General features: G+C 34.9%; 1 protein-coding gene across 3 annotated transcripts in view; it reads right to left on the reverse strand.

Annotated features, from left to right (window-relative positions):
- The window catches only part of tpk1 (thiamin pyrophosphokinase 1), a 67,721-nt gene that overhangs the window by 35,308 nt on the left and 8,558 nt on the right, over positions 1-23,855 (reverse strand). The window contains exons 3-5 of one of the 3 annotated variants that reach the window (XM_055037735.1): positions 18,630-18,704; positions 10,416-10,485; positions 768-840 (exon numbers count right to left, since the gene is read on the reverse strand). In XM_055037735.1, coding sequence (XP_054893710.1) covers positions 768-840; positions 10,416-10,485; positions 18,630-18,704 — 218 coding nt within the window. Of the gene's footprint in view, positions 1-767; positions 1,341-10,415; positions 10,486-18,629; positions 18,705-23,855 lie in introns of those variants that run through there. The other 2 variants (XM_055037736.1, XM_055037734.1) reach the window with 2 other exon arrangements.

The raw sequence follows: 23,855 nt of genomic DNA on the forward strand, positions 1-23,855 counted from the left end.
ACTAAGATGTAGAATCTAACCAGTGGATCCCTTGGAAATTTTTTTGTTCCAGTTATGTTCAATTCATAATTTAAAAGAAAAAAAAAAACTGACCACAAAAGACGAAGATGGTTGCTGTAGGTCTTTTCATTCTAATTAAAATGACCTTACAAGTCAAGTATCTGCATACTATATTTATACCGCTACATTATCATAGTGGTGTTATTACAATTTGTTTAATACTTTTACAATGTCTCACAAAAAGAGTGAGCACATAAAATTATAGGTTATTGGTTTTAAATTAAAAACGAGTAAGTTTACAGTAAATTCTCCCTTAGATATCAGTATTTTTTCTCTTTTTGTTCGATTTTGGACAAGAAAGAAATGTTGCTAAATTATTAATCTTCAGCTGGAATCTGTATGTCTGAATAAGCTACTTAAACTTATTCAGACAATGATAAATTTGATGACAGCATTGGTAAGATTGGTTTTAAAAAAAAAGGTGCCCAAACTAAGTATTTTTCAAACGATTTGGCAATAATATGGCAATAAAATATACATTTATTTTAAAGTACATTTTTACCATGTGTGCCAAAAAATGTGGCTAACATTGTGTTTGGAGTTAATATAAAGAAGTAATGTGAATGTTTTCAGACCTCAGAAATTATATTTAAAAGGAAACAGACAGCATATTAGGGGATCTTTTATCCTCAGTCTGGCAGTATGACTGCTTAAAGTTACATCGCTTCTCAGTGAACAACTGTGTGCAGAAGTTTTGATCCACTCACCTTGTCTGCATAGAAAGCTTTAACCTCTGGTGTAATGGAATCAAAATCCCCACTGATGTAGTCAGGGAGAAAGCTGGTTGTAAGGACAGAAAGAGATGGTGAGTGACAGAGGTAGAGGGTTAAGACTGAGAAAAAGTGCAAGTCAGAGATATAAGGGAGAAGGGGAGAGACAACATTGGGGCATCTGTCAGTTCTTTGATCTGTGCAGCGAGGGAGAAGAGTGACGCCGCCGGGGGAAGACGCTGAGACATGAAAACTGACAGGGTGATTCTCTGTGGCGCTGAGCCTGGCCCTGTCAAGCTCACAGAGCTTGCGGCAGATGTAAAGATTGATGGAAAAGCACACCAAAGCAAACATGGCAGCAACCAGAAGCAAAAGTTTATGTTTATGCTCCTATAATTAGATACACAGGGCTAAAAACTCTAACAGATCAACATTGCAGAGTAATTACTGGCTTGGGGGTAAATTTGCTCATTAGTCACAAACACTGTAATAAATAGACATTTATTTATTCTATGTGTTTGTCTCTCACACATAGAAGCATAGCCGGCATACCTGGGGTAAACAAGGTTAAACAAGTTTCAGTAGATTTTTTTTTTTTTCATTCATACAAGTATTCTTAAATATTCTTTTGACAATGACAGGTGATACTGTGTGAGTTTTTAGTTTATAAATACTTCAGTGAATGACAGAAAATAATGCAAAATGTTTACTGTATGTATTTCAAAGAAATACTGTATGATTGGGTTTATCATTTCTTATGAGTTTTGACAAAACATGGCAAAAAAAGAGAAATTCCCTAGGGGGGAAAAAAAACAACTTTTCTTGGACATTTAATTTCTTATTCACATAAATTTAAATTATGACCATATTATTGAAGTATGTCCACAATTAAAGCAAAAATAACTGCAATATGTTTGTTAAACCTTGATGAAACCTCCATATCTCCTTTGTCTAAATCTTAGTATCACAGTAATTGAGTTCAAAACTAACCCACAGCAAGCATCACCCTTAGAAAAATATATCATCATTTTGACTTACAAAGATTTTTTTTTCACAAGGCAGGCTCATCAGTCATATATTCACAAATTGTATTTACATCTGATAAAAGCCATCCTTATTTATGAAGTTAAAATAGAGAGCTAAGAGACTGGAAAGAATTATAAATAGGCCAAGAAAATTAACCCAGTCACATTGTATGAAGTAATTAATGAATACAAGTCTGATAAACACAACAAAAAAGTTCAAAGTTATTCAAAATAAAGTAAAATTACTCATAGCCAGAGATGAGTTATAGATATTTTTAGATCCAACAATAAAATTTGGAGATTGCTAAATCTACAAATTAAATATATGCTTCCTATTCTATTATTATTGCTGTCACACAACAACAAATAAGCTTGCAGCCTGGTTGCAAAGAGTTGCAGTTGACAAACATAAAAAAATAAGGACAAGTAGTTCTGAGTTACTGCAATAAAAACAATTTATAAAGTGGTTTTATAATACCACAAACCTTTTCAAATTCCGCAATTCATTACTTTGACTTCGAATATTGAGTTCAAAAAAGTAAAATTAGCACAAAGATAAAACTTAAAGCATCACTTGTTGACAGTGAGAGATACTATAAGTTGCCAGTTCAATTCAGAATGAGAAATTGGATGATGCAATCAGGGATGGAGGATCTGCAATTTTACAACTCTAATTGTAAAATTGGGTAAGATAGTCATTAAAATGATCTGTTTCCTCAGCTTATGTGTTTAAATGGCAAATAAGTGGACAACAAATAACACTTTTTAGGTCCGGCAATGAAAACTGTCCTAAAGTATATTTGTCATTCAGACAGTTTTATGATTTGCATAGATGTGGAAAGCAATCAACCTACCTGTAACTCTTTAAGAGTTATTGCTCGTTACTAAATTGAGATCTTATGAATTACCAGGATAAAGGAACTGATATTTTCAGTCAATTCTATTATAGTAAGAAGAGGCAAAAATGTAGGATACTCCTCACAGCAGAGTATTATGTCAAAAAAGAGTGATAGGTCTCTGTTTATTACATTTATGTTTGTGTGTGCATTTATGGTTATGGAGTAAGCATGCACGGCTACAGTTGCTGCTATCTGAAGGCATTAACAGGTCTGACATTATGATTTTATGGTTGGCTGGGTATTCTGTTTGTGTGTGTTTGTTTGTGAGTGCTTCACACAAGCCACGAAAGCTACGTTCCGGTCGGTTGAAGAAAGAGATACATGAGGATTATTTTCTACCTCCCTTATTCTGCATTCCCATTTGCTCCAACAAGATACACCAAGACAAACACAACCAGAATTGCATGTAATCAGTTGCCACACGTGCACAAAATAGACCCACTCAAAAAAAAATCATGTTTAAAGATACAACTCCACCAAGATTGAAGCAACGCATGATCCAGCTGCAAATGTCTCTCTCACATTGGCTCATTTAAAGAAAATGTGATCAAACACACTTATATAATATGCACAAATAGCAGCAAATATATAGATACGCACACAGGCAGTTTTTCTGACTTGTTTTATTAAATAGAGTGCCACAATTGCATCTTCAATCAGAAATAACCTTCATGTGACTGATGGGAGATGTGTCACTGGGTTTGATCAAAGCTATGCACAAGCACACAGACACAAAACACAACACACACTCTTATCACACAGACCTCTTTGTGACCTGCGTGCATGCCACATTCGGCTGCCAGTAATTGACCAGGCGAGATTCTAAATTCTGCATTTGTGTCAGTGTGTTTGGGCGTAAAAGCTGTTTGCGTATGTGTTTGTGTGTATGCATCTTGCGTGGCTGACAGTCTTCACTTTCACATTAATATTAACTGACAGTTTAATTTGGATGGGAAATAGAGCATTTTACTAGCAGTTTGTCTGAGCACCGGTGGCGGGGATGGCAGTGTGACCTTTGTCTGTCTTTGCCTGTGTATATACACGAGTGTGTGTCTATTTGTCTATCAGTCTGCATTTGTCTATTTCTTTTCCTGCGTCTTCCTTGTTAACTGTTTCCCTCATTTTCCCTAAAACAAAACTTCTTCATCTTTCAAAGTTTTCTTTCATTCCATCCTCCACTCTCTCCCAATGATTGAACTATTTTTTTTGTCTAATAACTAATTTTCTCATGTCTCTATACATCAGTGAAAGTGCAAAAACGGGGTATATTAACAAGTTATGACTTAAGAGACTTTTCACCAAACATTACTGGAGATGTTTGAACTTGTCTGCACATGTCTTTGACTCTGCATGGACAACTGAAAATCCACAAGTTGCACACCATGCTTTTGTATTTGCTAAATCAATAAAGTTGTACTTTGTAAAATTAGTCCACCAAAATCCAAATGCACTGTTAAAAGCCGAAAATATTAAAGGTATTTATCCCAATGAAAAGTATATGCAAACCTCTGGTTCAAACTGTATGTCCACATAATTTAAATAAAGTCTGTCATTTTTTCAAGTATTATGTGAAAAAGACTTAATTCGTGATGTCCTTTTCAATAATGAAAAACATATGCCTCTGATTGCATCTCTCCTATCAATCCATTTTCCCCAATCAAAAGAGAAAAGACAATGAAGTGGTAGATGAAGCAACATAATTACAGCTCATACACAAAACAGTCCTGAACCAATGCAGTTGGACAAATGTAGCTCTCTGGCTCAGATGACGGCAAATTACTATTGCATAACATTTTTAGTCTTGCAAGTGATGCTTTTTTTTTAAATGTGGTAGCATATCACATTGCTTTTCCAAACACCTGCTTGTTCCTAACATCTTAGTGAGGTAGTGAGAGTTGAGGCATAAATGGAAGAATGGAAACAGCTCTTTCGGTTCCTCAGGAGGAATGCCCTATTCTTGTCTTTTGGAGGTGCCATAAATGGATGGAAATATACTCCACAATGACAGAACGATTTAAGGTTTTGAGAGCAAAGAGGAAGCAGAAAACAGAAGTTTCCCTAATGAACAGCATCAGAGGGTAAAAAAAAAAAAAACTCCAAATGGTCACACAATTCTGAGTGAAAAGAATGTATGGCAGTGGAAAATCGTATCTTATATTTAAGCCTTTTTCAAAGGTTGAACAGAAAGATTCAAACAGAGCTGTACCCAGTTGGTAATCAACCTGGGAATCTGATACCTCGAAATTAACACATAAATGCCACTTCACTTCTTTTGGTATATAGATGAACTCTCCTATTCTGGCTCTGTACATGATAGTGATGGTCAACAAAGCTGCTTAATTCCAACCTCATACAATACTAAAAAGCTTCATATACTTATTGAATATTAAAGGTACATAACTCAGTTTCTGTTTGAAACTTTCCCTCCTATTGTATAACATAGAACAGTAATACAATAGTTTACAATTTACTTGTAAATTGTTTACAAGTAAATAGTAGACACAGTGCTTTCTATTACATCATTGAGTCAATTTATAATTTTTGGAGCTTCCCAATGTATCCTCTGTACAGCATGTCTGTATTCTTCCAATAAATATGTTGTGTATTCTTTAATAATTATCCCATTCTACAATCTTGCTGTTATTTTGGGATTCAAAAACAGAATCTGAATCTGAAAGAAGTTGGGTCATGAAATTTTGATCTTTCGTTTGTCCCTGTATTGAGAAGCTTTTAACTTACCTCACTGAGAAGAGTTCTTCACTTATTTTAAAAACAAGGATTACGTTAACTGTTGAGCTCCTGACCACTCAAGTATCCCACAGTACTCCTCTTAAAAAAACAAAAAAAAAACAAACAACAAACAGAACTCTTTCTGATGACCGCCTTCAGGACTCAGCGTTCTTATGTTTGTTTTCAGTCCAAATATAAATAATTTAACATTCACATAGATGCTAGTATTCATGTGTGTTCATGGAACATTATTAGATTAGACTTTGGGAGAGGCGATTCATTTGGCAGAACTCATAATTCGTTGGATATTTCTTATAATTAGCCCCAGCAATGTTTCATCACAAGACTTTCCCTCCAACACTGCCTAATCAAATAGATAAGAGGAGGTGTGGTGTCACTCTTTGTTTTGCTTGCTTTTCAGAATCTATTAACCACACACAGTCAATATATTCCCCTCTCATAGTTACATCTCATAAATCATGTTCTTTCAGTGCCTCTGTTAGTCAAAATTCGGAAGAGTTATAATTGTTTTACATTTTGTACACTAGTAATTTTAACACAGGAAATTAAACAAAAGGATAGCACAACACATGATGTTAAGAAGTAAGTACAAACACTCACTGCAAATAGAAAACCTAGATTGCAATCCTCTTTAAACAACAACAACAAAAAAACTATATTGATATAGAGTAAATGTTCAAGAGAGTAATACTACTTTGACACAAGAAGGTACAGTATTTTACTTGAGTTTTCAGTAGGAAGCACGATGTCACACTAATATTATTTTTAGACAATACCTCATCTAATGGACCAGCTGAACCAGTAAGATAGAACGTACAGTGATGAATGAGAAAAAATGTAGCCAGTTGATGCATCAGTGACAAGCATCATCTACAGTTGTACAAGACCTTCCCTGGAGCAGAACACATGCTGACAAACTTACAGTTTTTATTAAGTCATTCATAATATTCGGGAGACATTTTACTGCATAAATTCTATAATCTAATTTGTGCAGACGGATCACATGTTGCAAGTTTAAACAATGCACAAGGGAGTTTTACTATGAGTGTAGAATTAGAGATTGATTTTTCTTTCTGTTGGTAATTATAATTGACGTCCGTGACGCTTAATGGGTATGATCGCTCTAGAAATGTACTTACTAAGCCCTTTCGAAAATGTATGCAGTTCAAAAACATGTTATTCTTGGAACTTGTAAGTTACTATGAATTAGTATGTGTATCAAATAGTTTTTACCTCAATTCTGGTAAAAAAATGTGTATCTTATTTCACTGAAGCCTTGTCTTGCATATTTCAAAGGGTTACTGTCTTGAAGGATAATTAGATGGGTATAATTTTTATGCCCATCTAAACCAACTGTTTACAACCCAGCAACCAGGATTCTTTCAAAACTTCAGTAATCGCCACACAATATTTACAGGTCCCTAATTAATAGGTAAACAAAGAAAGTATATTTGTCATTCAACACATGAATGACAAATGTGGTGCAAAGACAAATCAAAAGCAACTCAGTCTGAGATTTTTCTTCAGCTCTAACTCTCATGAAATAAGAAGCCTTGGGCTTGACAACTTCATTTGCTAAGGCTGACAGCATTATCTGCTCCAAGCCCTGATACATTCACAATAATATGCTGACACAACTGTGCTCAGAAAGCCTCTTCCTCTCATACTCGCGCTTAGTCAAATACTGACACAATCATATTCGCTTATGTTTGCAACTCCGTCAAACTATACACACACGCCCACAGCTGGAAATGCTATAAACTCTGCCCACACACAATTACCTTCTGTGACATTCAGGAAAGATCTTCTCCATGCTCATCCATCTTTTGACTTATATCCTCAGAAGATTAGATAAAATGCACAAATTAGGCAAAATACTATTTTCATTTGAAGCTCAGATAATACTCAGTGACATTTACAGGAGGGCTTCAGGATGCAGCTCTAATGAAAAAGTTATGAGCTTCAATAAAAGCAAATTTAGCTCAGGTTTGGTACATGCAGTTAGCTTTACATTGCTGTCACAGTCATTTTGCAAAAAAAGTGAAAATAATTGAAGCGATTTTGTTTCAAAAAATGTGCATGGCATAGATTGCTGTTATTTTCAATTTTGTCAATGCACACCAATTCATAAAGTTACAATTATATTCCCATTTTAAAAGGTGGATAGGTTTCCAATACTAGATTAAATTGCTGAAAAGTTTTCCACAGTTTGCTTTCATAAGAGAAAATTACATACTCCAATACTTTGAGGGAACTCAAAATTTGAAGAAACAAGTTATTTAGAAAAGAAACACATCTTTAAGCAGACATGATAAAAAAATTAAAATGAAAAACATCGTGGCTGAGTAAGTACACAAGAACAGAATTGTGCAGCACCAAAATAAGGTTAAAAAATAAAATAAAAATCAACAACAACTTGAGAAGAAGACAAAAGTGTCAACAGGAAAACCACTAATCCATAATCTCAATTGCATAGTATGAGTATGTTTTATCCTTTTTATATACACTGAGCCAGACTTCTTAAATAATAGGTGGGGTACAGTCTTCATCTGGTTCAAAAATATGCCATACTTTTTTAACACCACCACAATGTGAAGTGGAATCATTGTCACTTGACTCATCGTGAAAGCAGAAAGCCTTAGCCTACAGCACACCCTCCACTCTACATCCCTAATGTGTACCATTAATGTTGTTTTGACAGAAAATTATGTGGCACCTTTCTTTTAACAGCGGGATGCCGTCCACCCACTCTGTTCTGGTGACAGCAGAACGCTCTGTGGAGGCTGAGCAAGAATTTTTATTATCCTCATTTTTTTGTTCCAACTTGAATATGCACAAACAGGCAACCATGGCGTCAAATACACATCTACCCACACTTCACTAATTAAGGCCATTACTATTTTCCTCACAAGGCTTTTTGTCATTTGCTTCGTTTAAAGGAAGGTTAAAAAGTATGTAATGCAGTAAATTTAAGGTATTTGGTTGTTAAAAAAATAAATAAAACGAAACTACTATTTTCTCCTCATATGGAAATAACTTACAACACACAAACTTCATAAAATTGATGTGTAATACGTAGGCAAATATGTTGAAGACGCAATCTCTAAATGTTGTGACCCTTTTTGTTTAGCATAGCGAAAGTTCATACAGACATATACAGACTTAAATTATGCATCAAAAGAGTCACTTCATTGAAAAATACCCAGAAATATATTACAATGGTTCTTCAGGTAATTAAAGTGGACCTCTCTTTAAGATTAGCACAAGGCACAAAGTGATTTCTGACCAGTAACTTCACATAATTGCACCTCTAATGACCTTAAATTGGGCCTCTTGATTGAGAGGTAAAAAGTGCACACTACTGTGGTGATTTCCACTATCGCTTCACAGCATCAAAAATTCAGGTACAAAACTCAGCTGAAGCCTTTTTTCCAGTATTTTGAGTGGATGACGGTTCTCTCCAAGCAAGTCCCGACTTTCTCTAGGAAACATGGCTTTTTTCTACAATCCCTAAATACAAGACCTTAAATATTAAATGTATTGATGCCTTAAATATTAAATGTATTGATGATTTTATTTTTAAGACTATATTTGGAAGTTTGTTGCAAACTGTACAAATTTCATCACCAGAAATCCCTTTTTTTTTTTTACCGAAGGTATTCACAATGTCTAGGGTTTGCATTCTAATTGTCAGGATCCCGAATCACAATGCTATTGTCTATTTGACAGCGATCTGTACAGTGATTGGTTTATGAAAAATAAAAATACTTTGAAATAAAAACATGTTAATTGTTATTCACATAAACCACAATCCCCAAATCTGGTTGTTGACTAAAAATGAAAATGACTAAGATTGAAAAATGTTGGTAAAGCTTTGGCTGTTAACTAATTATAAAGCCATTGCTATCATCTTAACAAGAGTCATTTTCTACCACAAACTGCTCAAATATAATTGTCATTCAAAACAATTGGCCGTAAGCCCCAGCTGAGAAAGCCTTTCCGCAGTTTTATAATACGTAATTATACTTTCCGTGGTTAGAGCACAATTGTTATAGAACGCAATTATCTGATGGCACTGTTTCTGTGTTAAATTGCTGAAGAAAAATTGTGATTTCAAATAAAGCTCCGATAACTATATTTCTCCATTTATTTGTTAAACTTTTCGCCTTCAAGATGCCTTGTTAAAATCCTTAAGTATTGTTTAATATTGTAATTTTAACTACTTACATATTGGTGAACATTCTACCAAAAATGAGTAGAGGGTTGATAATTATTTTAGTATATGCCTAGAAATATTCAGATTTTACAATATTTTGTCAAGAACATTTCAGAGCTTTAAATTTCCACTGCAGATTCAATGATTACATAAATTTGTTTAGTAAAAAAAAGGACATAATTGTACTAAATAATGACACTTGGCAAACATGTCCTTACCTCCAATGTCAACAGCTTCAAGTGGTTGTTACAGCTGTAGAATTACAAGGACATGCACACAGTGAAACAAACACAGACACATCTAACATCCCATTCGCACCCTGATGAAAAGCACACACACTCCATGCTCACACTCTGGGTGTTAATGTGAAAGTCTCGACACTTCAGGGACCCAGTGATCCCCAGATCCATCTCTGTCCTGACAGCAGTCCTCCATTAGCCGTAAAAAAAAATGCTGCTGCAAATTGCCAACCTGTGCTACTTTATCAGAAACACACCCTGCACTCACGCACAAACAGGGCACATTTATTCACCTGGAGCACAGAAATCCATTAAACAATCATAGACATGCAGCCAGATAGCGGTTTTAGATGCACATTGTGGTTTGTGAGCTGCTGCTGCTCAGGTTTTCATGTTGAGAGAAAAGCTTCTCCGTTTCCTGGCAGCTTTCCAAAACACACTATTATGCACAAAGTTAGGCATGCAAGTCAAAACACTAATTAACTTATTCAAATGTGAAACTAAGGCTAACTCACTTGTCACGATCTCCAGCGGTGATGTTATAAAGTTGATTGGCACCTCCATCAGCACATGCCTTCAAGAGAGCTAAAGAAAAAAAGACAAACAACCATACAGTCTGTCAACTTGTGTGACTCAATGAGAAATTGCTGTAAACCTCAGTGTAACTATTGTTGAAATACAAAACGTCTCTCATTCTTAGTCATTTCTAAGCTAACAGTGGTATTCTTTGTCTTTAAAATTGGTTTTCACCTCAGATGGCCTTTGAGTGAGTGTGTCCTCAAGATATGTAAATTTTTGAATCAATACACATGTCAATGCACTACATGTGCATGTACTAAAGAATCCACATATCTCAATCCACAGACTGCATTGAGTTTTTAAAAATAATTATCATATTTTACCTTTTGTGTTGGCCACAGCGATGTGCTGAATTTTGGAGATGAGCTTTTCATGGAATACAGTTATCAATAATTAAAACGAATAAGTTTTAGACATATTTTATGTATTGAACTTTAGAATCTCAATGCAAAACAGACCAACATTCTCGTTTCACACCTAATTCATGACTCTTTGCTTTTTATTCCTATAAATGTTTCTTTCTAAACTCTATTTGTGGCTTTTGAATAAATCAATTTAATAAAAATGGCATAACAATGCACAATTTAAATGCAGCTCCTTTAAAACCAACATCAGCAATGAAGACTTTTTAGCTGAATAAATAGACTTAATTCCATTACATTCAGTGGATGTATTGGGTTCAAATAAGGTTTAAATTAGCTAAAGTGCAATTGCTGCAAAATGATTAAAAGCAGTCCAAGCTGGCAGTTATTTTCGACTTCTGAAATCTTATTCATGATTAACTAAATTAGATGCAAACTATTTGCAAATGCATGCTCTTTCATGGCTTCTGTTCTTCTCAAATTGAGTAGAGAGCCTATTTTTTAAGGCCCCCTTTCTGTTCGGGGCTGCTGTTGTGCACACTCTGGGAAACTTCAAAGAATCAGATGATGTTCTCCGCTTGCACCTTGTTCAAAATTAAGTTATGAATGCACCAAAGAGACGGGCAACACTTGTACGTTTGTTCCGTTTTTGCCAGTTGGGTCCATCCCAAAGCCCTGATACAACTCTGCCATCTACATATATGCATGTTAAGATATGTTTGGTTATAATTTATTTATTTTTAACTTCATTTTACAAAACCTACATTGACTGAATGTAATTTGAAGTGTTAAGTCATCTCAAGCTGGCATATTTAATTATCAAAACAACACAGGGGAGATGCTTCCTGGTGGCAGGAATAAAAATCACACTTCAAGAAGAACATATTTTGTTTCCAAATTTAAATAAATGAAATGTAAGTAATCCAATTAACCAGCAAGTGCTCTTATTACAAAACATAAGAAGGTACAGACAAGATCTTGGAGTTACTGCTAAACTTCACACATTCCACGCAAACAATATCACAGTGAAGGCATAATTACTCTTTAAAAATATGTTAGGACATTTATATTCGTCTTCTTACCAAAATTACCAAACTCAATATTCCTAATATTGGTTTAGAATATAATTTTGGTTTATGATAGTAGATTTAATGAGGAGAATGATTATTTATTCTAGGGGGAATGGGTAGAAGGCTGAGAAGTCAAGCCGACTGTGACAAACACAGCCAAGAAAAAGCTGTTAAAAATGTGTTATTCCCAATCACTACTCAGTGTCTACGTTTTGTGTCAAGCAATGATTGGAATGTATGTAAATAAGTCATTATCTCTTACAGAGAGAAAAGACTGAACAGAATTCAAATGACAACTTCTCAAGAAAACAGGAAACTTTTCCTTGAAGCCTGACAACAAAACATAAACCTATCAGTCAGAAATTGTTTATAAGTTTGTGCACATGGACACGCAAACACACACAAACACTTATCCAACAACTTGAAAATTGTTGAAGGTCCTAGAAGATAAGCATGTTTCTTTGTTTGTTTCTAAAAAGAAACAGTTTGTGGCAATATAATGACTATATGCTTAAAGATAAAATCTAAACCCAACATATTCTGAGACTCTGACACAAAAGATTAGGCTTGAAAAGTCAGTGTGGTCAGCGTATAATTTATGAACAAATCCAGAAATGGATGTTCAACACCCTATTGCTACTGTGGAAAAAAAAAAAAAAAACCTTAAAGCTGACTATTTGTAGTATCTGTAAGGGCTGTATTGATTATATCAGAGGGAGCACAGAGATATACGAGACGTGTTAAAAATAAACCATAATTTCCCTGACATGTCAAGACCTCTCTGCAGTTCATTCAGTCTGTAAAAGAGCAATAGTCAGCCTGACTTTAAGTTTATAGCAGCAAAGAAAGTCTTTTTTTTATTATTTTGAGTTTTCAACCTCTGTCTTTGAATACATATAGTGGGTTTAAACAATCTTTTGGCCTAAAGTTAAGGGCATATTTATGGTATAGTCTGTGTGATGACTATATTCTGCTGATGTAGTATATTTTTTACTGAGTAATAACTGTAATAATCTGTATTCTATATTATTGTACAAGCAGTAGAAATACTTATTGCTCTTTTTCTATAAAAACAATTAGATCACTATATAACTACTGTGATACCATAGTATTTATACACCATTGGTATTTTTACACTAGGACATGAATCTATTGGGAATCTTCTCCCAACTCAAATTTGATTCTGAATTTATTTAATCAGTGTGTTTGGGCAAATTGAGGAGGAAAGGTTACATCAGTATGTTCTGTTTAAAATATCCTTTCAATTTAGTATTATACTATGAGAATACGAAGTAGGGTGTGGTTGAAAAGTGGTCTTCTAGTTTGACATAGCTGTTCTAAACAGACCATTAAGACAGACAAATATTCATAAAACATCTGCTTAATGTTCTCTTAAACTTTCCACAAGACTTGTGGGAGCTTTTGTCTTTCAAGATATCTTAATGTCCTGTTTGTCTTTATTACACTAAATGGCTAAAGTGGGTAATCTGAACTTGAGAAACATCATCTCTCCATCTGCACTCCATCCACAGGCGGTAAAATGCAATTACTGTCATTCGCTCACTGGAAAAAATGTACTGTTGGTTGTTTTGGAGTAGTTCTTCTGTTTCTTCACACAACATTTGAGTTAAGCATGCACAACGGAAATTCAAAACTGAGGATAATAACCATTAGAAGGGAGATTAAAACTGTTGAGAAATTTATTTTAGTGCCACCTTACATCCAAGTGTCTGTGTGGATTTCCTTTTGACACAAACAACCCAGGTAAGCACTATATGACTGACATCTACAAGTGTTACATGCTAGAATGTTCCTCAGAGGCTTGACTTTGCAGCATAAAGGGTTTTAGAGATCTGTTGGCACCTTCCTGTTTAACATCAGAGGGCAGTTGGAGGTAAAAACTCTTTAGTAACACTAAAAACTACTTTGCAATTATAATTATTTTAATCATAAAACTCCTGACGACAATATGCCATGGAGCTATGCTGGAAATGCAGCTCCAGTCAAGAAAGATGACCTTGTAAGTAAACTACCCATTGTAATCCCCTCCCAGCAGGTTTAAGAACCAGCTACTCCTGTCACTCACAGCTGAATGATAGATAATACACTTCCTCACACTCTGCTGAGCCCTTTAAGTGCTTTCATTTATGTTGCTGTTGAGTTGCAGAAAAGGTAAGAGTTCATAAAAACATGGTGACTGTGGAGCAGGTTTGCATCGATGAGGTACGGTGGAAGATTAAAACCTGTCAAGTGGGGGCATAAGCACAGAGCATGAGAGGGCAAACGGTCACAAAAAGATCCCAGTCCTTAGCATTATGTGTGATGTCCTCTCTTCATCTTTTGGCTCACTTCTCTGCCCCTCCGTCTGTCACCTTGCCTCCAGATCCACCATTATTTCTACACTGTTCCCCACACTTGATTGATCTCCTGCACAAATATTTAATTTTCTTTCTTTCTAGCTCCACTCTGTTGCTTTGCAAAGCCAGCAGGGTTCTTTCGGTCTTTCTTATTCGAGATGACCCAATTCCGCCAACTCATTCTTGCTCCGGCAGTCTTGCTGGAATTAGAGCTTTAGTCGCGATTTGCTGTCAATCCTTCCAAAGATTTTCTTTTCAAACTCCCAATACATTTATTAATGTGATGCGGCATGTTTTCAAGCATGTTGTGCAGGAAGAACATCTGCTTTTGTTCCCAGCAACATATCACTTCAGCTGACTGGCACAGCCTGCAGGTGGGGTGACGTTCTCAGACTTCAACAAGGTTATTAGTATCAATAAATGATAAACCAAGGCACTTGTAATCAACACAGGCACATTTTTGTTTGCTTCGCTGCAATAACCATCTTCACTGATTGCGTTATTGAACTCCTTGTTTGTGGCGTTGCACAATGAGTCTATGAAGCATCTTAGAGTAGGTAAATGGGGGACTGATTTAGCGAGCAAGTGAATGAGTGGATGACTGATGGTCTAGACGAGAGAGGGGGTGCGTGATTGAGATAAGCCGCTTGATCCGACTTAACAACATCACACTCTTGAGTTTCCCTTTGATCATCTTTGGCAGCCTGTATCACTCCTGTGCTCCCTGCTGCTTCACCTCTCCCACAGGTAAAGGGTTGGGGCCTGAGGGGCCCCACATCAGAAGACCTGAGAATCAACCGTGTTTATTTGTGGTAGACCGTGTATTTCAAGACGACTATGATACCTCCAGGTGAAAAACCATCAGGAGAGTGACACGCCATAAGACACGCTCGTGTGCAGCGTGACATCTCCTTATCGCAGAAACTCCATTAAAAATATGTACTATTTGAAGCAGCAAAAGAATCACTTGCTACAAGCATATTTACAGTCCGACATGAAGAGATCTGAGATCTGTCCATCACACATAGCCGTCAACCCATCAAAACTTCTTACACAAGTCCCATGTGCATTGCTGCCTACAGCAAATTTAATTAAGAAAGCATTCTGTGTTTCAAGATCTAGAATACAAGATTGCTTGTGACTTCAGAAACCCCCAAAAGTATCTCTGAAGCTTTTTCTCTAAAGTCATACACACCAGGAGGGGGCAAACAACTCTGTGACAGCATCAAGCTATATCATGCTGACAAAGTATCTCATCGCTTGCTTTAAAAATTTCAATAAGATTGATTAATTAGTTTCTTGTGAAATGTCAAAGAAAGAAAATGATGAAGAATTTTGGCTCAGAAAACTTTTTACATCCAGCCAGACTTAGCTTTAGGCCAAAACCTTCATACACTAGATTTTGCAAATGTCTTATCTTTCCAAATCAACACTGAATGCCAACAAATCAAAAGAAAGATATGAAAAAATTGTGAGCACATTTTTATGGTGTATTAAATACAATTACAGTGAAATAAAACTTTGGGAAACAAAGAGTATTACTGAGAAGCAAATAGACCTTTTTTAAGATGAAAAATATTGAGTAGATTATGCTTTGGGCTTGTGATTAAACACTTAAGAGTTAATAAAATTTTAACAGCAGGATAATAATTAAAACACTTCAAAACCCACAATGGGTCAGTTTAAGAGGAAAAAGTCAAAAGGGGAATTGAAGAATTCTCAATCTCTGACATAATTGCCATTAGAAGAAAGGTCTCAGAAGAATATTGTGCAGATTTATAATAGGCAGAGACTAATTATACCAAATAGTTAATTCAGATTAAATATTGGGGAAAAAAGCACTTACTGACTTGATAGTTTTTCATTTTTAACAAAGTTTTCTTTCAACCCTAGATTGATCTGTGCCGGAATGTTTGATTTCTCACATTTAAGAATTGTTACATGTCTTCCTTAACCGTTTTACATAAATTCAAAACAATCTTTATCTCAAAGAGCAAAAAACATTTAGCATGAAACAGGATGATTTGATTTTCTTTGTCAAATGCTATGAAATGTTCTGCAAAGGTTGTCTCATGTCAAGCCAATGTTGAAGAAAGTGTGACATTGCACAGCTGAGATGGAGAGAGCTTAGGTGCCGCTCAGATTTTCGCTCAGATGATAAGAATATCAAAGACCTGTTCATTAAAATTTAATCAGAAGTGGTTTTTGTATTGGTTTTAATCAAACTTTGTTAGTTAGTTTGTTTATGAAACACCTTGCCAAATAAATCTTTATTGGTTCTATTTTCATAAATTATAATGGATTGCTTAATTGATGTTCCATGGCCTTGACATCAAAATAACCTGATTCAGGCCACTTCTTCGTGTATTGCTCCTTTTGCAACAAATTAAAAAAAAAAAAAAACTGTCTGTCTCATTTTAATTTATATACATTTTTCTGTTTGGCATATTCTTAGATGTAATTAGTAGATTAAAATAAAATTAATTTTCAGGGCATAGGTTAAAATTGCATTTAATATTTTGTATTCTTAATACAATTCAGGCAAGGAGATTTTAACAAAGCCTTAGCTGACATTTCAGATATGGGATCTTCCTTTGCTAAAAATATATATATACTTATTCATTGTTTTAAAAAGTCTTATAACTTCTCTGTTCCCAATCAATGGCTTCAGAGTGCACATGGAAGCTAATTATACTCTGTGGTTGCCACAAAAAAGTAGTGAGATTCAAATACACCCAGCAAACTTGTTGTCAGCAGGGTTCTGATGCATGTTCTGGAGCAGAGTCACCAAAATGCCCTTGGGCTTAACAAGTATTCAGTGATTGCAAAGATGGAGCCATTCAGTCACTTTATACTGCACCAATTACAGTATATCTATTGTGATTGTAAAGCCCCTGTCTTAAATAGGGGTTTTCCCTTCTTTTTGCTGTTTTGTCCCTTTTGCTTTTATCCCATACCTGTAAAATATCTCATTTATATTAACCTGGAAAAAATTAAATACTAAACTGTGTTAAAGTAATTCATCATTAGGATGGCTGATTATGAGTTTATTTGTCAGTCATTTGCAATGGCAAGGTTGGACATTGCAGTATATTGTACAGCATTATTGTACAATTAAGATAAACCTACTGCTTATGAATGTCATTATCTATGACAGAAACCCCTTTTATTACAGCAGAATATGACAGGATAATAGAAAATGACTTTAGATCACCGGCTGTCAGAGCTTTTAGGAAAAACGACCCCTGGGAGGCTACAAATTGACAGAAAAATTATAGTAGGTAACAAAACAAAACCTTGAAAGTACAAAATGGCAAATAGACGAAACATCACAGGTACAGGTTACTTACTGAACCATTATCAACAACTCATTGTCATTATATATATATATATATAATATATATATATATATTATATATATATATATATATATATATATATATATATATATATATATATATATATATATAGTTGTATATAATTGTAAATAATTATTATAATTATTATCTTCTAACAAATCAGAAAAATAAAAATACAACTCTGAACAACAACTGGTCCACAAAAAGTCACCAAATGTCATGAAGTAACAATAGACAATAAAATAACTTGCATTACTTATTAAAGTTTGGAGCCCAATATGATCTAAAGCCATTAATTTGTGTGAAGTGCCTTTTTTTATTTTTATTTTTTAGAAAACCTAAGGCTCAAAAGACAATAAACATGTCAAAGTGACAAAAGTAAGACACTAAGCATTTTTTAGTTTTAATGTATTTTTAAACCCAAACACATTTGCAAGGGGAAAGGAGTCATTAAGTTAACCTTTCACTGTTTGTAATATGGCTAACAGCTCTGCAGCACGCTGCATCCTTTTTACTCAGCTCAGTCGTTAAATTCTGTATAATTACCATTCATCTGAGGCATGTTTTTAGCAATTTGCAGATATAACGAGCACCATATGTTTGTGGTTGGGTCGTATAAAGATGGAGCAGCTAGACACATCACATGTCTGCAGTTTTACATTCAGCTTGTCCAACAGGTGTTTAAAAAAATATGGATTTCAAAGCAGCGAAGGATAACGAGCAAATTTGTCTTCAGCTTATATGCAGCTTAACCAAAAGTCAACTTGTTCTTCTGCTGTGCGACTTTTAAAATCCACAGCACTGGCAGTCTGAAAGTCCCTACAAAGCACTTTCAACAACGTGGCATCAATTTAATTTTCAGCACAGAGTTGGCTAAGTAGGCAAGAGAGCAACCGTAGTTTCACAAACAATTTTGAGGAATATATGTTCTCTTCAAACTGATCTAACTAATACAAGTTTGTAAAAAAAAGGTCTTGTCCGATCTATATTTGAGTTACATACCTTTACCCCAGAGGGTGTGTAGGTGGTCCTTATCAATGGGCTGGTTCAGAATGATCAGACAAATCCTCTGTTTGCCTGAGATAGAAAAACGGAAAATAATCAGTGGTACACTGATGAGATGGGAGCTTATTGAAGAGAATGGAACAGAAAGGTAAAACATTGTTATATCCTTATTTCATTTTTAAGATAAGTTTTTCATGCAAACTGGAGAATATCCGAGGCTTTATATAAAACCAGACAAGAAATATAGAAATAGGTATTGCATTACGAGCTACAAATCAACTTTCAGAAGACAGTGAAATAAAAAAATAATCTACAAGAAACATTTCAAAGTCAGCTTTATTTTAGCAGAGTTCAAAATGTTTTCAATTACATCTAATTTAGATTACCCAAAGTTAACCTAAATTGCCCAGTGAGTATCCAGTTTAAGCAATAACTTGTAGTAACTACAGTACTTTCATTCTCCTTGACCACGGTTGCAATTAACACCAAAGTCCTTATCATTTGTCAAAAAATAAGGCAAATCTGTGTGCACATCTGCTTGAACACATTTAATCCAGTCTCATCTGAATACCCTGACCTTCGTCATGCACCAGCTGTGGCTACGTGACCAGAAAAGCACTTTGAAAATTGTAAAACAGGACTTGTCATCTGCATCTTTCTCTCTCTCTTATCAGAGTTGCACCTTGTTTCTTTGTCAAAGTCTCTGTCTCAAAGCGCAGGAATTTATTTATTCCCTCAACCCTCCATCAATCTGCTTTTAGCTTCCTCTTTGCTCTGCTGCTGATGCAGATGCCCTGACTAGTACTTTAGAATTGTAACCTATCTGCAGGATATGGGTAGGGGCAAAAAGTCTGCATTTATTGACAAAGTAAAGGAAGAGCTGAATGGAAAAACCTTAATGGACCTTATATGAAAGCATAACCTTTTTTCACCTTGTCTTTAAACTTGTCATTCCTTATTCAGTTATCTTCTCTGCTTGTCTGCACTTAAGAGTGATTTCTTATTCATTTTTAAAGTCAACTTCAAAACCAATGGAAAATGCCATATTCAAATGCAAGCCACGTGTTACTTCCTCATAATTTTATCTACAGGTCTGGTCAGAAGTTTGGCAAGAAAGTCTTGCTTAGATCAGGCTTTCAATATGCAGTCAATGTGTGGAAGGTGTGGAATACACAACTTTGACATTTTTAGTGGACATAAGATTTCACATTTTGAATATATTGTTGATTTTTTTTTTTTTTTATGGAAACATCTTTACCAGTGTTCCATTGTGTTTAACCTATGAACAAGTTACTGGCACAACATTGAGTAGATCTTTAACCACCCTCCTTCACAGCATTTGGGATCAATGTGTTATTGGACACTGAACAGTGACCTAAGTTTCAACCATGTGAACCAAACTGCTATCATTGGGTGTGTTGCTAATGAACAGCCCAGGAACTATTGAGAACAAAGCCAAATAAACAAAATGCTGATAACACAAATTTGTAAAACGGCATCAGTGCTCTGGTTTGTTTAAGACCTGTACGGATGTGGCATTAGCTTGGATGAGCTGTTCATGCCAGAGTGATCAAGACAATGATGGCTGTCTAGCAAAGCAGTCTTGGGATGCCATCCCACAGCAGTGGGTGATCATTCTGGTGACCAACAAAAGGAGGAAGTGCTATGCTTTTTTGACTGCATATAACTTTTCCATGCATTAATGAGCCTCCTGTTTGTAAATTAAGCACATTTTTAATTGCCCATGTGCCTCAATTCTTCATTCATCCAGTCCAATGAATGAAATAAACAGGCTTTCCACATTCAATTTACATTTCTTCCAAAACTAGCACAGAATTAGCATGCTAGTGATGAAAATGTGTGAAATTCTTATCTGAATTTTATGCAAAGTCAACACTCATTAGTGTACAAAGTGTGGTAGAATGTTGCAAAGAAACCTTTCATGCCAATGGTACAGAAACTTGACAAAAATAGCAAAGAAAGAGAAGATAAATATCAGACATTCTTCAAATTTCATGAAATTTCAAAAGCAAAATGACTCGAGTAAACAATGAAACTCTCTTTTTGGTTTCGTACACTTAAGTGCAAATAATTTATCTAATTCTTGCAGAGAATAGTTGAAAATATGTCCCTTTTTGATATTGTTGCAAAGGTGAGCTTAATATTGTTATAAAGTTTACATCACTGGAAGGTCACTTTAAATACAAAAGTCAAAACCACACAGGAATGGTAAAAGAAAGAGAATGAAAAGTAGAATATACAGGTAAAGGAAAAAAAGGAGGACACAGGGAGGGGTAGGTAAGAAGTATAAGAAGGAAGAGCACATTTGTCAATCATGTGTCCTAATTGGCTCCCAGTGTACAGAGAACAAAAGACAAACTCAACCACCCGTGACTTTTCACCCTTTGTCACATAAGCATTCGCCTCCCATACATACACTAGCGCCCGCAGGAGGAAATGTGTGGCTTTTGAGACTCTGTCTTCAAAGAAATGTCACCTTGAGATTCTTCTAAAAGTGCCAAATGGCATAAATAACTCAAAAAACAAAGACACACGCACACAGAAATTCAATAAATAAGAAAGCACCTACTCAAGGAATTGCCATTTGTGATTAAGATTAAATAATAGTTTGTCTTGTACTTTAGGGATGGAAAAATAAATGGAATGACAGCCTTTTCTCCATGCGGAGTTGAAGCTGTTTGATTCAGAAAGTTAAGTCTGAAGCAATGCGATCAAGAGCGGAAACAGCCACCGTCATTATCACATGTCAGGATGCGGGTGAATTTGATTAATTTGACAGGTCTCAATGAAAGTTGTGCAATTTACGAAATGTTTCTGAGCTGCTAATTAACTGCTGCTTTTGCCATCAGCAGTTTAATAACAACTGAATAGCATAGGGGGTTGGTATTTTCTTTGTTTGTTTGTTTGTTTTGCTTTAATGGGCATTAAAAATGTAAGTTACATGGTTAGTTTTCTGGTTTTTGACAAGATAAATGATTCAGTGTTGGGATGATCTTGATTAGGATGTTTTAAAGTTATTTTCAGCTGATCTATATGGCTGATGCTTTATTTATGACTATTCAAGGCAAAAATAAGTACTAACATTTCTTCCCATTGATGTTTTATCAATACATCTTGAACCTAATGTAGAAAGAGACAAGCAGAAAACTGCAGAAAACACCAAATATATCCAATATGACTTTTGTCTTCTGGGTGACAAGTTAATGTAAAGTGCTTCCACCCTTATATATAGAAAAAAAAGAAAATAATTTTGAAATCAAAAACATTTGCCCAAAAACTTACCTAGCTTTGTCCTCAGTCTTCCTCAATTACAACCCTAATGGAAAATCATACGTTTTTCTGCATTTGAATGACCAGAATAAGTGACCATTTAAAACCATTAATGTTGGATTATTAATTTGTGACAACAGCAAAAATAAGAATCAAACAGAAAACTTTAACCAAATATAAACAAACTGTGCCAAACCTTGAATTTTGTGAACCACTCCACTGCACTACAGTTATGCTGACTAATAATTATATGTACCATTTATTAAAAACATGTATCTTTACATTAGTTCTAACCAATTATTTGCATGGAGAGCACAGCAGAAAACTAACTTGTTACAAAAAATAACACTTCAGATGCTATCATGCAACAATATCTGAGATTAAAATACGTTATCTCAGATAATGATACATCTCAGAAAATATTTATATCATGCATTTACTGGAGAAAAGACAGTAACTGTGGTCTATTGAGAAAATTAAATCCTTTAAATAAATAAATAAAATTATTTCCATTGCAAGCTAGTTAAATCTTGTTTGAGAACTTGAAAACTTCCATAAATTAGGGTTGATATTGATAAAAACTGACCAAAAAATAACTTCTAAATTGGTATGAAGCTCACTGTGGTTTTCTCTAGACTATAACAGACAAAGATGGTGGATCAACAGACCATTATCATAGTGTGTATCTCCCATTAGACGTACTGCTGAGCAGAAAAATAAATGTCTGAGGTAGAACAGCATGATGAGAAACTGCATCTGCATAGCAACAATATTAGACATAAACAATGTTTGACCTTTACAATTCTTTCAGATGATTTTTTTTTTTATTATAAGAGTCACCCGCTGCTTCAACATCTGATTCACAGCCAGCTGCAGCTTAAGTGTCAAGTTTACCAAAACAACTTGTAGATTTAAAGAGCTGCTAAAAGGATAGTGAAATTATCATCATCTTTTCATGAATATAAAGTCCCTCATGGAGACTGTCAAGAAAAGCAAACCTTTTTTAATATTACTCATCAGCCTGAGAGCAATGAAACAAGCTGGCATATGTCTTGAATTTAATTTTCTTTTTACAAAACTATCGCCAACAAATAAAGGCAAGTTGGATGTTTACTCCTCTATTCCTTTATCTGCTGGGCTTTGTCTATTGTAAAACAAAACATCACCACCTGAAATGCCATGTGACAATATAGTATTGTAAAGCTAAAAATAATTTAGACTAGATTATGCCAGACTGGAAACAAAAGCTCCAAGTGTGGTTTGTCACACAGTTGAACAGTTTTATACCCAAGAAACAGAATAACGAATGCCAGCATGCAAACAAAATGACTCATAACTCCATAGTTCCTTTGTTCACACAACCTCAAGCAATGCTTTTTACGGGTAGATGTGCACACTGAGATTTTAAAATATAGACTTGCAAGGGGTGCTTTTATATTTTCTTCTGAAGGCTGAGTCTACTTCCTGAAAGAAGAAAAACTGAGGAAGCCTTAGAAATTCCTTCCAAACAGATCTAATGGCGGGAAATGTGTTTTATAGTAAGGTGGAAGTGGTGAAAAAATATTTTAATAGTGCAGGGAACTGAAAACCTATTTAATCTTTAATACCAAACACAACACGAACGTGTGAGTGCTTGGATAAATATTTTTCAGTCTTTGAGATCTTCAGACTTACCCATGTGAGAAATTCCTTATAAAGGTAAACAAGTTCAAGTAAACATATCATTCACAAGATAGTTCAAAGCTGCTAATATTTTCTTTACAGAAATGGATGTATTTTTTGTAACATCAACATTCATTTGCAAGCTGAATGCAAAAAGGAAATCAGGAACAATTCTGTTTGGCACAAATTACACACAAGGAAAAATGTCAAGTATATAACATATGCTTAATTCACACTCAAGTTGACACTCGTCTCACAATGCACTTTAAT

Source organism: Poeciliopsis prolifica, unplaced genomic scaffold (genome assembly GCF_027474105.1).
Source record: "Poeciliopsis prolifica strain line A6 unplaced genomic scaffold, Auburn_PproV2 SCAFFOLD012, whole genome shotgun sequence".
NCBI classification, from domain to species: Eukaryota; Metazoa; Chordata; class Actinopteri; order Cyprinodontiformes; family Poeciliidae; genus Poeciliopsis; species Poeciliopsis prolifica.